Raw genomic sequence first — 14283 nt, 5'->3', positions numbered from 1 at the left:
TAGAGTATAAAATATTATGTCTTAATTGATAATATTGTAGTCGGTTAGATTTGGAAAACACTATACTTTATAAAAGGGTAACAAAATTCATGGTAACAACATACCTAATCATTTACAATAAGATATTGAAATATGATATTCATATATGATTTTATATACATGATCTATACAATACAACCAATATATATGTCGTTGTTTTTTTCCCCTTAAATATCACATGTCTTGATATGATCAACACATATGGCTGGCCACACCATGCAGCCAGCCACAATATGAGGCCCAAAGCGAAACAAGCCTGGCCCAAAGCTGTTAATGAAGTTCCGTTATAACGGACTCCGTTAACATATTTATTTTTTATTTTTTTCCTTTTTTTGTTTCATTAACCGCCTTTTCGTGTTCTTTCACTTCACTCTGACATGTTTGAACTTTGTCTCCTTTCATTTCTTCTCTCTTAATTTCTCTTTCATTGTTGAATTTCCTTTTTAAATTTTCCTACATTTTTCCAATTTCATTCTTCACAAATCAATGGGAAAATTGAAAATCGTTTACGGTAAGAGTACTCAACGATCTTCTTCGCATAATAATGGCGATGATTCACGTTATTTCGCTTCTTTATTTTTTGTTTATTAATTTCTCTTCTATTTTTTTTTTTTTTTTTTGTTATATTACATTTTGTAACTTGTTTTTGATTTCTTTTCGTTTTGAATTACAGGATCTTCATCTATCAAAAATGGCGATGAATCAGGTTTCATAATAACTCTATATTTGCGTTTTCGATTTGTTATTGTTTTCGATTATTTTTTTTGTCATTTCGAATCATGAATTAGTTGTTGATTTTGTAATTTTTTTGAATTTCATTATTTAAACCCTAGGTCGTTTAATTTTTTATGTTTTCTATTTACGAATTTCATTATTCAAACCCTAGGTTGTTTAATTTTGTATCTACTTTAGTTTGTTTTGATTTATTTCATTTCATTTGTTTTTTAGGTTTCATTTCAACCTTGATAATTATTTTTGCTTTGTATGTTATCAATATTTAATGATCAATTTTCATATGTGTTCATGATTATTTTTGCTTTGCATGTTATCAGTTGTATTTGTTATGTTTATAAGTTATTGTTTTTTTTTTTTTGCTTTTTTTTTTCTCTTTTCTGTGCAGTTAATGTTGTTCAATTGCTTGTTTTTGTTATTTTGTTACCTGTTTCCACTATGTTGTGACTTGTTTTTTTTTTGAAATGTGCAAAATACTCTGTGTAGTGACAGTTATCATGATATGATTTAGTTAGATTGTTACAGAGGAGTTACTAAGGGTGTACTGAGAGGTTACTTAGTGAGGGGTTACTAGGGGTTACATGAGTTGTTATTGAGAATTTAGGGGTTACTTAAGTTGTTACTAAGAGGTTACTTAAGGGATTACTGAGAGAATTACTGAGGTATTCAGGGGTTTCTGAGGGGTTACTTAAGTAGTCACTAAGATGTTACTTAAGAGTTTACTTAGTGAGGGGTTACATGAGTTGTTACTGAGTAGTGAGGGGTTACTTAAGTTCATATTTAGGGGTTACTTAAGGGGTTACTGAGGTATTGAGGGGTTACTGAGGGTTTACTTAGGGGTTATTTAAGTGGTTCTAGGGGATTACTTCAGGAGTTACTTTAATTTGGGGTTACTTAATTGGTTAATGAGTGGTTACTTGAGGGGTTACTGAGGGTTTATTATAGGGGTTACTTCAATGTGTTTACTTCAATGTAGTTACTGAGGGTTTACTTAGGCGTTATTTAAGTGGTTCTAGGGGGGTTAATTCAGGAGCTACTTTAATTTTGGGTTACTTAATTGGTTATTAAGAGGTTACTTAGGGGGTTACTGAGGGTTTACTATAGGGGTTACTTCAATGTACTTACTTCAATGTGGTTACTGAAGATTGAGGGGTTACTTAAGTTGATACTAAGGGGTTACTAAAGGGGTTACTTAAATTATTGAGGGGTTATTGAGGGTTTTTTAGGGGTTATTTAAGTGGTTCTGCGGTGTTACTTCAGGAGTTACTTAAATTTGGGGTTACTTAATTGGTTACTGAGGGGTTACTTGAGGGGTTACTGATGGTTTACTATAGGGGTTACTTCAATGTGGTTACTAGAGGGGTTTCTGATTGGGGTATTGAAGGTGTTACCTTAATGTGATTATTAAAGGGGTTACTTTAATTGGTATTATTATTGGATTATTATTGAGTTTGTTACACAAGGTGTTACTTCTATTGGTTTATGAGGGGGTTATATAATGGGTTACTTTATAGATTACTTAAGGGGATATTTTAATTGGATTATTATTGAGTGTAATACACAAGGGGTTACTCAACTAATTTCTTTAAATCTTGTTGATTAAAATTATAATTGTCACTTGTACTCTTGACTTATTTTGATTTGTTTCTTGTGTAGGTGTAGTAAATGATGCTGGTGGTATTGGTGATGCCGGTGTTCTTCCTCATGTTGGTGAAGATACTGGTGGTGTTGATGCTGGTGGTGTTGATGCTGGTGTCAGTGTGAATAGTGAAGATGTGAAGGCTGTAAATTCTAATGACCAGAAGGATGTTGATGTAGATGCAGATAAAGAGGATGAGAGTATTGCTGAAGATGTTGATGAAAATCTAGCTGCTCCTCCAGTGAAGGGTAGTGATGAAGATCTTGAGGTAAAGCCAGCTGCTAAGAAGCGTGGCAGGAATTTGGTGAAAGAAGAAGATGTAGATGTAAAGCCGAAGGTTCGAAGAGCAAAAACATCAACAGCTGTCTATGAATCTGTTGATTTAAAACCTATTAAAACTCGGAAATTTTCTACAGGAAAAATAACACCAGATGCTGAAGTTGTTGAAGTTGTAGACGTTGAAAAAGGGTAACATAATTTTTCTGGAAATTTGTTCTGTATTGTGTCTTAGTTTGGTCACAATCATGTGCCAATTTTTAATTTTTAGCTTTAGTTCCTATTTTTCATATAAACTTCAAGGGTTACATATGGGGTTACTTATGTGGTTACTAGTGATTACAGTTGAGGTTACTTATGGGGTTACTAGGGGTTATATAATGGGGTTACTTGATATGTTTTACTATGTTATATTGTTTATAAGGTTACATATGCGGTTACTTTAGGGGTTTTTTGTTATGCTTTACTGTGATTTGTGTTTTTAATTGATTTTTTCTTTTCTTTTTTTTTTTTAATATAGGGATTCTGATGTTATTGCTCGATGTAGACCTTCGGGCATTGTTGAGTTGATGAATTTGATAGTGAAAAATAAAGAACAAACCCGAGCTGTTTATGATATTGGTTTTGGTAGTCTGTTTTCCATTAAGATGACTGAATTTCCAAGGGAAATGATACGTTGGTTGTGTAAATGCTTTGTGCCTAGCAGTAGAATGTTTGTTATGCCCAGTGGTGAGAAGTTTCAGTTGACTGCTGCTGATGTGCATGATGTCTTTGGTATTCCTATGGGATCTGTTCCTGTTCCAGTCTCTGCTCGAGGAGATAATGATTTGAAGGTTGCTTGGAGGAACACATATGGTAATGGAAAGACAGTTACTGTGAGTCAGTTGGAGGGATTTTTGAAATCAGATGTAGGTATGCAGTCAGGGAATGCTGAATTTAAGAAGTGTTTTGTGATGTATGCAATGATTACCTTGCTGACACCCACTACAAACAGATTGGCTGATTTAAAGCTTGTTTTAGCTTTGGAAGATGTGTCTATGATTAGGCAATATAATTGGTGTCAATATGTGTTGGATGATTTGGCTGATAAGTTAAGTGGATATAAGCCAAAGCAAAATTATATTGCTGGGTGTGTCTTGTTGCTTCAAATTTGTTATTTTCATCGGCTCCAGTTCAGAGGGGCAGCTTGTCCTACATCTATTCCATTGATTAAACATTGGGGTAATCAAGAAGTTAGGCAAAGGTTGGCTAATGAGAGTGGAGTTTATGGTGTTGGTGAATTGGATAAAGATACATATCCAATAACTTCAATTGATTCTTTGCCTGAGCTTCCTGTTTTTGAGGATGAAGATGAGGATAAACAAGAAGAGGAAGAGAAAGATGAAGAAGGAAAGAAGGAACATAAGAAGATTTCTTCACAAGGGTAAGATAAATTTTATAGTAATTTATTTTGCTTGTTATTTTGAAGTTGATTTCAGATGTTTCATGTGAGATTACATATGGGGTTACTTAAGTATTTTGGTATATGGTTTTGAAGTTGATTTCAGGGGTTTCATGTGGGGTTACATATGGGGTTACTTATGTAATGTTGTATTGTTGTTAATTTATTTCATTTGAGGTAATTGAAGGGGTTACATAAGGGGTTACTTGATATGTTTTAGTATTTTGATGTTATAACAGGGTTACATTTGTTGTTATATACAGAGTTATTTAAGGATTTCATATTTCTGATGTTCATTTTAGGGATTTATGTGGGGTTACATAAGGAGTTACTAATGTAATGTTGTATTGTTTCTAAGGTATTTCATTTGAGGTTACTTAAAGAATCACTAGGGGTAACATTTTAAGTGTTACTTAAGGTGTTACTTTTTATGCTTTACAGTGATTTGTGTTTTTCATTTATGTTTTCTTTATAATAATATGGATTCTGATGTTTATTTTTTAAAAATTTATTTGTATAGGGATGCTACAGAGTTGGTGCAACATCAAAAGAAAAAGGGAGAGAAAGAAAGTGATGCTGTAGAAGTGGTACAACATCTAAAAAGTGCAAATTTAAAACCATCTTCATCTGATATGGTTGCGTATGGTGAGAAGCAGGAGAAGAGTCAGGATGCAAATCCTTCTCCATTTTCTTCTCGGTTTGTTACATTTGATCTCCCAAATGAAATTCAATCAAATGAAGAAATCAATAAAGTTGCAAAGAATGTAAGTACTGAGTGGTTAATTAATGGGTTACTGAGGTGTTGTTAATGAGGGTTTACTTAAGGGGTTGCTAAGGAGTTTTTTTAAGTGGATACTGAGGGGTTACTTAAGGGGATAATATGGGGTTACTTAAGGGGTTACATAATGGTTTACTTGAGGGATTCTTTGAAGGGTTACTTAATTTGTGGGGTTACTTAAGGGGTTACTATGGGGGTTATGTATCACATTTTCAATTACTTATTTTCTTTGTTAGTCTATGTTACTTTTAATTCTTTTATTTTATTTTGGGGTTACATGTTAGTTACATATTTCATGAAGGTTACTTCTTGTAATTTTTAATTAGGTTACTTGTTGGATGGGGATAATAAGTGTTTATTACTTGTTGGGTTACTAGAGGGGTTACTTATTTCTTTATTTGTGTTATCTAATTACTGTTGGTTTTACTACTTGAAGGGTTACATGATGGGTTACTTGAGGGAGTTACATTATGGTTTACTTAAACGGATTATTTGAAGTGTTACTTAATTTGTAGTTTTAGATTTGCTCTATGGTTATTCATTTATGTGTTGTTTTTGAATTATTTTAGGATGTTGAGGAGAAGTATTTACTAATGAAGAGAGATTTGAAGTTAATTGTGTATCAATGTGAACAACACATTGAATCAATTAAGCAGCAATCAGTAGCTGTTCAAGAAGATTCGAAGCTTCCTTCGAAGAAGAGATCTCCTGAGCTATCTCAATTGGATCCAATATTCAATGATTTGTCATTTTGGGAACAAATTGATAAGATTGTTGATCAAAGTTTGAAAATGAAGCAATTGGAAGCTGATATGCCTTCTTTTGAGCTGTTTTCTGTCTCAAATCCAGAGCTGAATGCTGAAAAAAGTATGAAAAAGAAGAATAAAGAAGCAGATATGCCTTCGTTTGATCTGTTTTCGTACTCAAATCCAGATCTTTCGACTCCTATTGAAATACCAAATGTTCAAAGAGAGGATGAAGTTAGCAAAGAAATTTTTGCTCAAGTTTCTGAGCAAACTCCACCAAATATTGATCCCAATATGGTGGAATTTTCAAATGCTGTTGTGAATGATGTGGTAAGGTTGATTAATGATAATGAAATTGGAGTTTTTGATACATACCAAGGTGAAGAAGCTGTGACTGAGACTACGCAGGATTTGAGTCTTAAAGATATACAAATGGAAGAAGCTGCTAGTGAACCTACTACTAGTGGTTTAATTTCTGAAGCTGGTTGTTTGAAACCTTCAAACGGAATGCAGGTTCCTTTTTCTGATGATAGGGTAGATGCTGGTGAATCTGTCACTGAGAAGGACAACATTGATGATTTAACAATTCAACTATCTCAGTTTGAAGAGCAACAAGATAGAGAATTTGAGATTGATGAAAATGACAACATTGGTGATTCTCAAGCTGCCAATCAGAATATGGAAGAACCTGTTGTGGGTGGTTCTTTGTGTGAGGTACAGGAAGTGATCCTTATTGATGAATCTGAATTTCTCAACAAGAAATCAATAAGAGAAAATGAAATACTTCATGATGTTGAGCCTATTTCTACTGTTGTATCTGCACCTCTTCCTGTTCTGCATTCTGCTTTGTCATCTTCCATTGGTGGTGCTGCTTCTTCTATACCAGTTGGTGCATCTAATTCTGTTCAGAGTTCTGGTTCAAAGGGGAAAGTTTCTGCAACTCAAAAGCAGAAAAATAAAAAAAAATCTGGATCAAGCAGTTCTAGTAATCCTAGAAAGAAGAAGGAAATATTGTGGTGTTCTCTTCCTGGTCACACTGATGAAGAAGCTTTAAAAATTTTGAAGGAAAAGATGAAAGATGTAGATCTTGACGGTGAGGATGCTCATAATTCTCATATTCCAGATGAAAATTCTGATAGTAGTGGTTCTACTTTTAAAGATACATCTGGTCTATTAAGCTGTAGTATTTACTGTGGTCAATCTGGTGGTTATACTTTACAGCTGACATTAGGATCTTTAAGAGTTAGAAACAACAGGAAGAAACTCTACGCGATGAAGGAGTTGAGGCTTAAGGTTGCTGATTATTGTTTTGTTGAGAATTATTCCGGTGTTGATGATTCGTAAGTATTTAACTTTAAACTTTTAGTGTTTACTTGTTGCATAAAGGAAATACTTGGGATTTCTAGAGTTTACTTGGGGTAATTGTTGCTTTTATAGATTTTTTGGGGCATCTAGGGGTTACTTTTTTGTTTTATGGGTTACTTGTGGTTTTTGGGGTTACTTGTGGTTTTTGGGGTTACTTTGGATTACTTGTTGCATTGAGTGGTTTCTTTGGATTTTTAGGGATTACTTTGGAATTTTAGGGGTTACTTATTGTATTAAAACTGTACTTGGGATCTGTTGGGGTTAATTGTTTGTTTTAGAGGTTATTTGGGGCTAGTAGGGGTTACTTGGGGTTACATGGGATTACATGTATGTATAGTGTTTTATACTGGTGTTACCTAGTGTCCATGATGGGGTTACTCAATTAATTATACAGGAGCAGGGGTTACTTTGGAGGTATAAGGATAGGGGTTACATTGGAGGTTATTATATGTTACTTTTAGGGGTTACTTATGGGTTTTAGGTGTTTCTTGTTGCATTTAGGGGTTTCTTTGGATTTTTAGGGTTTCTTTAAACTTCTAGGTGTTAGTTGTTGCAAAAAGGAAATACTTGGGATTTCTAGATGAATAATTGGGATTTCTAGGTGTTGGGATTTCTTGTTGCTTTTAGAGGTTATTTGGTGCATTTATGGGTAACTTGTTGGTTTTAGGGGTTACTTGTGGTTTAACTTGTTGGTTTTAGGGGTTACTTGTGGTTTTTTTGGGTTATTTAATTGGTTATTGAGGGTCTACTATAGGGGTTACTTTAATGTGGTTACTGAATATTGAGGGGTTACTTTAATGTGGTTACTGAGGATTGAGGGGTTACTTAAGTTGATACTAAGGGGTTACTTAAGGGGTTACTAAGAGGATTACTGAGGTATTGAGGGGTTACTGAAGGGGTTACTGAGGGTTCACTGAGGGGTTATTTGGGTTACTTAAGGGGTTACTAAGAGGATTACTGAGGTATTGAGGGGTTACTGAAGGTGTTACTAAGGGTTCACTTAGGGGTTATTTAAGTGGTTCTTTTGTACTAGGGTTACCCAGTGTCCTTAATGGGGTTACTTTATTAATTTTACAGGAGCATGGGTTACTTTGGGGTATAAGGATAGGGGTTACATTGGAGGTTATTATATGTTACTTCTAGGGGTTACTTATTCTGTTAAAGTGTTTTTGTGTAAATTGTTATTTGTAGGTGTACTAATAATTTTGTTTGTGTTATTTTATAACAGGGAGACTATATTCCATTATTCTGAGGTATATCAGTTGAATTGTGAAGAATTTAGTACATTGATCCCAGGGCAGTTAATATCAAGTCGTGTGATGGACTGTTTTTATATTCTTCTTAATCTTGAGGAGGTCTTGACAGGTTTCACTTATAATAGAGTTTTCATTGGTGATGACCATATGGTAAGTTTGAAATGTTTAATTTTAATTCTGTAACAGAAATTATAGAATCTTACTTATTTATGCTTGTTTGTTTCATGTAGTGGCCTGTTCTGCAGTGTCTTTTTGCTGGTGATGGTTGTGTATATGAGAGAGATGTATATGGGGCATGGGACACTTGGTTTTTGAATGTTAAATGTACTGATATTTTGACTGCAAAGCTGGTACAAAACTGATCTTTTGTCAAATTTTCTTCTATATGAAGTTAGTTAATTTGGTATGACAATTTTGTACAAAATGATGTTGTTTATGCAGATTTTTATGCCAATCTGGTATGATAATCACTATGATGTTGCTGTGGTGAACTTTTTAGACAATACCATTGATTATCTTGACAACAGAAAGTATTCAATCTATGACGAGAATTTAAAGAAGTATACAACAAAGTTTGATGGATTGCATTCTGTATATTATAGTATCACATATCGTTTGGTAAGGCTTTTAATATATTTTTGTATTTTTTTGTTTCTATTGTGGTTACTTAAGGGGTTACATTTTTGTGTTAGTGTTTTTTTAAAAGGAATATGTTAGTAACCACCCTAACTCTGTTTGTGTTTGTTAGAGATATCTTATGTCAAGATACATGACAATCAAAGGCCGTGAAGATGGAGTGGATGTGGTGGGTTTCCCAATTCGGATGATCAAATTGGATGGACAAAAAGTGGGTCAAAATGTGGATTGCGGAGTATTTTGTCTATATCACTGTGCTTCATATTTTGGGAAAACATTTAGAAGTTATTGTTTAAATCAGGTATTTCTTTTAAATGCTTTTATGTTTTAATATTGTTAAATCCAAAGTTTTTGTATTTACTTTGGGGGAACTAGAGGGGTTACTAAGGTGGGTACTTAAATTAACGGGTTTACTTAGGAGGTTACTAGATGAGTTATTACAGAGGGTTACTAGAGTCGTTACTGGAGGGGTTACTAAAGTAGATATTCTGGGGTTACTTTAATTATTTCTTTGTCTCTTATAGTCTTTACATTGCTGTTTTGTTGTTTTTTAGTTGTTGATTTAAATTTCTTTATATTGTTATGTAGGTTATTCAACGCCGTCGTTATCGGGCTGAAATTTGTGCTTCATTGGTGTTGTCTGATTTGAATAATGAAAGAAAATTTGTCTTGTCCCGTGTTGATCAATATGTCAAAAATCATGAAATGATTATGGCTGAAGTCTTAAAAAATGAGAAGCTCATTAAAGAGGCTGAAATTGAGGCTTATAAGGCAGAGCAACGTGCTGATTATGAAAGAAGACGGAAAGCTAAAGTTGAAAAAGAAGAAGCTGCGTTGGTGGCTGCTACAATAGCAGCGGAAGAGGATTTTGCAAAAAGGAAGTTAGCTAATTCATCTTCAGCAACTGTTGAAAACCAAGCAAAAGAGGCACTAGCAGAAGAGGCAGCTGCAGGAAAAAGATCAACTCGAAATATGTGAGCAGCAGAAACAGCACCAGCATCAGCAGTAGAACCAGCCCCGGCATCCAAATCCAAATGCACGTAACAGTAAAGTACATGCACGTAACAGTAAAGCTTCAGCACCTAAGAGTACACCACCAGCAGTTAAGAAGACCAATTGAAAATTACAGTAAGAAGTAAATTTTAGTAATTTTTTTTTAGGATTTTAGATCTGATTAAACATTATTTTTTCTTTATTCGTATAATTTGTTAATATTTTATTTTATATCTCTTGTTTAAGTATAATTTGTTTAAAATTTGTTCTATATATTAGGGTTTATTCCTTCTTTTGTGTCTATGGAAATTTAAGGGTTACTTGGGTTACTTGGTGCTTTTTAGGGTTACTTAGGGTTACTCTGTGCTTGGGGTTACTTGTGGTTTTTTTGTGCTTGTAGTAAAGGTTACTTTCTTCTTGTAGTGGTTACTTTGTTCTTATAGGGCTTACTTTCTGCTTTTTGGTATTACTTTCAACAGATTGTTACTTTGGTCTCCTAGAAATTACTTGATGTTTTTGGGGTTACTAGGAGTTACTTGGGGTTACTAGGAGTTACTTGGGGTTATATATTTTTTCTAGGGGTTACTTGGTGTTTGTAGGGGTTGCTTTGTTCTTGTTGGAGTTACTTGGGGTTACTTGGTTCTTGATGGGGTTACTTGGTTCTATTTTGAATTAACGGTGTTTTGTATTGGTTTGTGTGATACACACTATTAGATACAAGTTATAACAATTGAAAGCAATAGTCAAAGTACATGATAAATGTCAAAGTAAACAATAAATTAATAAATATTTGTTTACATTATTCATAAACTGTAATTTTTGTAAATTAAAAACATTACGAAACTAAAATAACTTTGGATTTATAACTGGTGTTATTGTCCCAAATTCCCTTGTGTCACCTTTGGCTTGCATTGCTTTTGTTTTCTTTTCTTTTGGTTGTTTTTCTTTTTCAAAATGTCCCTTGATTCTTTTGCTTCTTCCTTTTGTGTTTGCTCGATCTAGATCATTTACTCTTGGTATTTGTTCTTGATTTTGTTGTTCTTTTGTGATTTCAACAGATTGTTCATCTTCTTCTTCTTCTGCATCTTGCAGTTCTAGCTGTCTTTTTATTAGATCTGCTTCTTTATCAATTTTCTTTAGTTGTAACTCAATGAAGCTCCGTGTTTCTTTGTGATGTTGATATTTCAGTATAAGATTGTAGGACTTTCTTGCCATTGTGTGACGCCAAGGCTTGAATTTTTGTATTCCTGTTGAATTTTCTGCTTCATGATCATCTTTTTTTTTCCATACATTAGATTTAGCTAGCTTTGTCCATCTTGCTAAGATGTAATGTTCTGGAATTTTTGTAACTGAATGCTGGTGTAAGATTCGTATACAATGATAACAAAGCCAACCTACTTCTTCAAAATTTTTGCATGAGCATGCAACTCTGTTTTCTGAACTGACATATGTGACCTTTTGCCTAGATGATATATCATCTTCAATTTGCACCTCATAAAAGTAACGATCTCCCAATTGACCATGCAGATGTGCTATGCATCCCATTGAATAGCTGAATTCTGACTCAAAATATCTGAATATTGTTTGTGTGTATGTTTCTGATGCATGCTTTAATAGTCCATACATGGGGAGATTTGATGTTGGTTCAGAGTTTGAACACTGGAAATCTGTATCAGATTCTTTTTTTCTCCATCTCTTCACAGTTTGCTTGAATATTCTGAAAAAATCTGATAGACTTGTGTTCTTGTTTGCTTTAAACCCAACAACATTATTAGTACTCTCACTTCTCTGAGATGACAAAATACCAGCTGAAAAAAAGTCTTTACTCTGAGCTGTGCACCACTTTTCCCTAAGGTTATATAACCTTTTGAACCAGGTATTTTTTTCAAGTTTATAGGTTGTTCTCATGTTATCCCAACAAGCTTGAAATTCTTCTTCAGTTACGCAACCACTTAGACATTTATTGAATGCATCTTTGAAAGCTGTGTTTCGTTTTAATGCTCCAAATCTTGAAACAACATTTTTAATTAGATGCCAAATACACAACCTATGCCTTGAGTGAGAAAATACCTATAAGTTCACAATTGAAGCAAATTATTAAAGATTTTTATATAGGATACATAAAGAGTTTAAGTTTTATGGATTGTTATAGGGTCTACTTATTTTTATTATTGTTATTATATGTTATCTCTTATTAATTCTAGGAATTATTTGGGGTTTTTAGGGGTTACTTTGGTCTTCTAAAGTTCACTTGTTACTGAATTTGGGGTTAGGGTTACTTGTTATTTCTAGGGGTTACTTGGGGTTATTTATGTTAATTAATTGGTTACTTATGATACTTAAGTCATTTTACAGGTGCTCAGAGGTTACTTGGGGCTTCTAGGGGCTACTTGGGGTTACTTAATTGTTGCTAATTTTAGTTGTAGGGGTTACTTGTTATTTCTAGGGGTTACTTATGGTTACTTATGTTTCTATAGACATTTTACATGTGCTCAGGGGTTACTTATTTAACTAATGCAATTATATTTTATCTTTTATTACTTCTAGGAATTAATTAGGGCTTTTAGGGGTCACTTGAAGTTTTTTGTTTCTTTCAGGGGTTATCTGGCATTATTTGGGGTTTTTAGGGGATACTTGGGGTTACTTTGTGATATTGGGGTTCACTTGTTGCTGATTTTAGGGGTTGGGGTTACTTGTTATTTCTAGGGGTTACTTGTTATTTCTAGGGGTTACTTATTTTAATTAATTGGTTACTTATGATACTAAAGTCATTTTACAGGTGCTCAGTGGTTACTTTGGGTTACTTGGGGCTTTTAGGGGTTACTTGGGGTTACTTAATTGTTGCTAATTTGTAGGGGTTACTTGTTATTTCTAGGGGTTACTTAGGGTTAGTTATGATTCTATAGTCATTTTACATGTGCTCAGTGGTTACTTATTTATACTAATGCAATTATATGTTATCTTTATTACTTCTAGGAATTAATTAGGGCTTTTAGGGGTCACGTGAAGTTTGATGTTTCTTTTAAGGGTTATTAGGCATTACTTGGGGTTACTTGTTATTTCATGGGGTTATTTGGGGATACTTATTTTAATTAATGGGGTTATTTATTTTATAGCTGCTCAGGGGATTTTTTTATGATAGTCAAGTCATTTTACAAATTCTCAGAGGTTACTTGGGGTTTCTAGGGGTGACTTGGGGTTACTTAGGGCTTCTAGGTGTTAATTGTTGCTTTATGGGATTACTTAAATAATTAATGGGGTTAGTTAAATAATTTTATATGGGTTGATTGGGTTAAATAATGAATGAGGTTTCTTAAAATACTTACTGGGGTTACTTAATTAATTTTATATGTTTTCAGGGGTTAAATATTAAGGTTTATTTGGGGAGATAGTTATGTAGGGGATTACAAAAAATTACTGCAGTGGTTACCTTTTCAATTGCTTTTTCCATTGCCAAGTCTTGATCTGTGAATATTGTGGCGGGCTGACTTCCTCCCATAGACTTCTTAAAAGTTGACAAAACCCACTCAAATGTAGCAATCTTCTCATCAGCAATAAATGCACAACCAAACATCACAGTTTGCCAATGATTGTTGATTCCTACAATAGGGGCATAAATGAGATTGTATTTGTTAGTTCTATATGTTGTGTCAAAAATGATTACATCACCATAAATGTTGAAGTCTTCCTTCATTTCTGAGTCTCTCCAGAAGATGCCTGTTAACTTGTTGGTGTTTTCATCACCTCCAAGTTTGAATCTGAAAAAAAAAGTCTTCTTCTTCTGCCTGTATTTGATATAGGCTGTCTATAACTGTTTGTGCATCCCCTCTTTCAATTTCTTTCATTTTTCTTCTTGAAATGTAGTTTAAATGGTCCCTTAAAGTGTGCCCTAGCAATTCTTCACCTCCAGCTTCTTTAGTCATTAGATTGTAAGCTTCAGTAGGCTTTAATCCACTCTCTGCCATGAAATCAATTACTTTTGCTTTGTCTTCAGTGATCTTTCTTTCTGACCTATGTAGATGTTGCCATGCTTTTCTAGTTAAGTCATGATTGTGATTAATCACATGTTCCTCAATTTCAAACTTCCCTTCCTTGTTCTTTTTTGCTCTGATAACTGCTTTGCATCCTGTTCTTGTTAAAGGAACTTGTCTTGTTTTTTTCCTGTTTTCATTTACTGGAGGAGGAGTTTTTTGAACTTTGGGTTTGCATCTAAAGCCTTCTTTAGAACAAACAAAATCTTTTCCCTTAATTTGTTTGTTTTCTCCTTGAGTCCATCTGGTGGTTGATTGTCTTACTCCAAAACCCATAACAAATGCATGCTTCTTATATATTTCATGGATTTCATCCAAAGTTTCTGCAGTATATCCTATTAAGCTTCCTGT

General features: G+C 33.8%; 1 protein-coding gene and 1 pseudogene across 2 annotated transcripts; one reads left to right on the top strand and one right to left on the bottom strand.

Moving 5' to 3' along the window:
* Positions 1–244: 244 nt before the first annotated feature.
* LOC145583814 (uncharacterized) lies at positions 245–8422 on the top strand. 2 transcript variants are annotated; one of them, XM_081640789.1, is made up of 9 exons: positions 245–550; positions 713–745; positions 2428–2878; positions 3207–4109; positions 4648–4891; positions 5475–6744; positions 6873–6991; positions 8245–8269; positions 8382–8422. In XM_081640789.1, the coding sequence occupies exons 1-7, from the start codon at positions 526–528 to the stop codon at positions 6896–6898; spliced, it is 2952 nt and encodes a 983-aa protein (XP_081496915.1). In that variant the 5' UTR covers positions 245–525; the 3' UTR covers positions 6899–6991; positions 8245–8269; positions 8382–8422. The 2 variants fall into 2 exon arrangements, with proteins under 2 accessions (XP_081496915.1, XP_081496910.1); XM_081640784.1 differs by having other exon boundaries at positions 8245–8382.
* Positions 8423–10744: 2322 nt separating this feature from the next.
* Positions 10745–13866, bottom strand: LOC145583805 (protein FAR1-RELATED SEQUENCE 5-like; annotated as a pseudogene).
* Positions 13867–14283: the final 417 nt, after the last annotated feature.

This window comes from Chenopodium album, chromosome 2 (genome assembly GCF_948465745.1).
Source record: "Chenopodium album chromosome 2, dcCheAlbu1.1, whole genome shotgun sequence".
In the NCBI taxonomy this organism is placed as follows: Eukaryota; Viridiplantae; Streptophyta; class Magnoliopsida; order Caryophyllales; family Amaranthaceae; genus Chenopodium; species Chenopodium album.
This window is presented reverse-complemented; position numbering and strand designations above follow the sequence as displayed.

Excerpts from the sequence above, each read along its gene's own strand:
- LOC145583814 (XM_081640789.1), top strand. The coding sequence starts at position 526 with ATGGGAAAATTGAAAATCGTTTACG. Across the intron at positions 746-2,427 it reads CAAAAATGGCGATGAATCAG|GTGTAGTAAATGATGCTGGT; the intron begins GTTTCATAATAA and ends TTTCTTGTGTAG. Across the intron at positions 2,879-3,206 it reads GTTGTAGACGTTGAAAAAGG|GGATTCTGATGTTATTGCTC; the intron begins GTAACATAATTT and ends TTTTTAATATAG.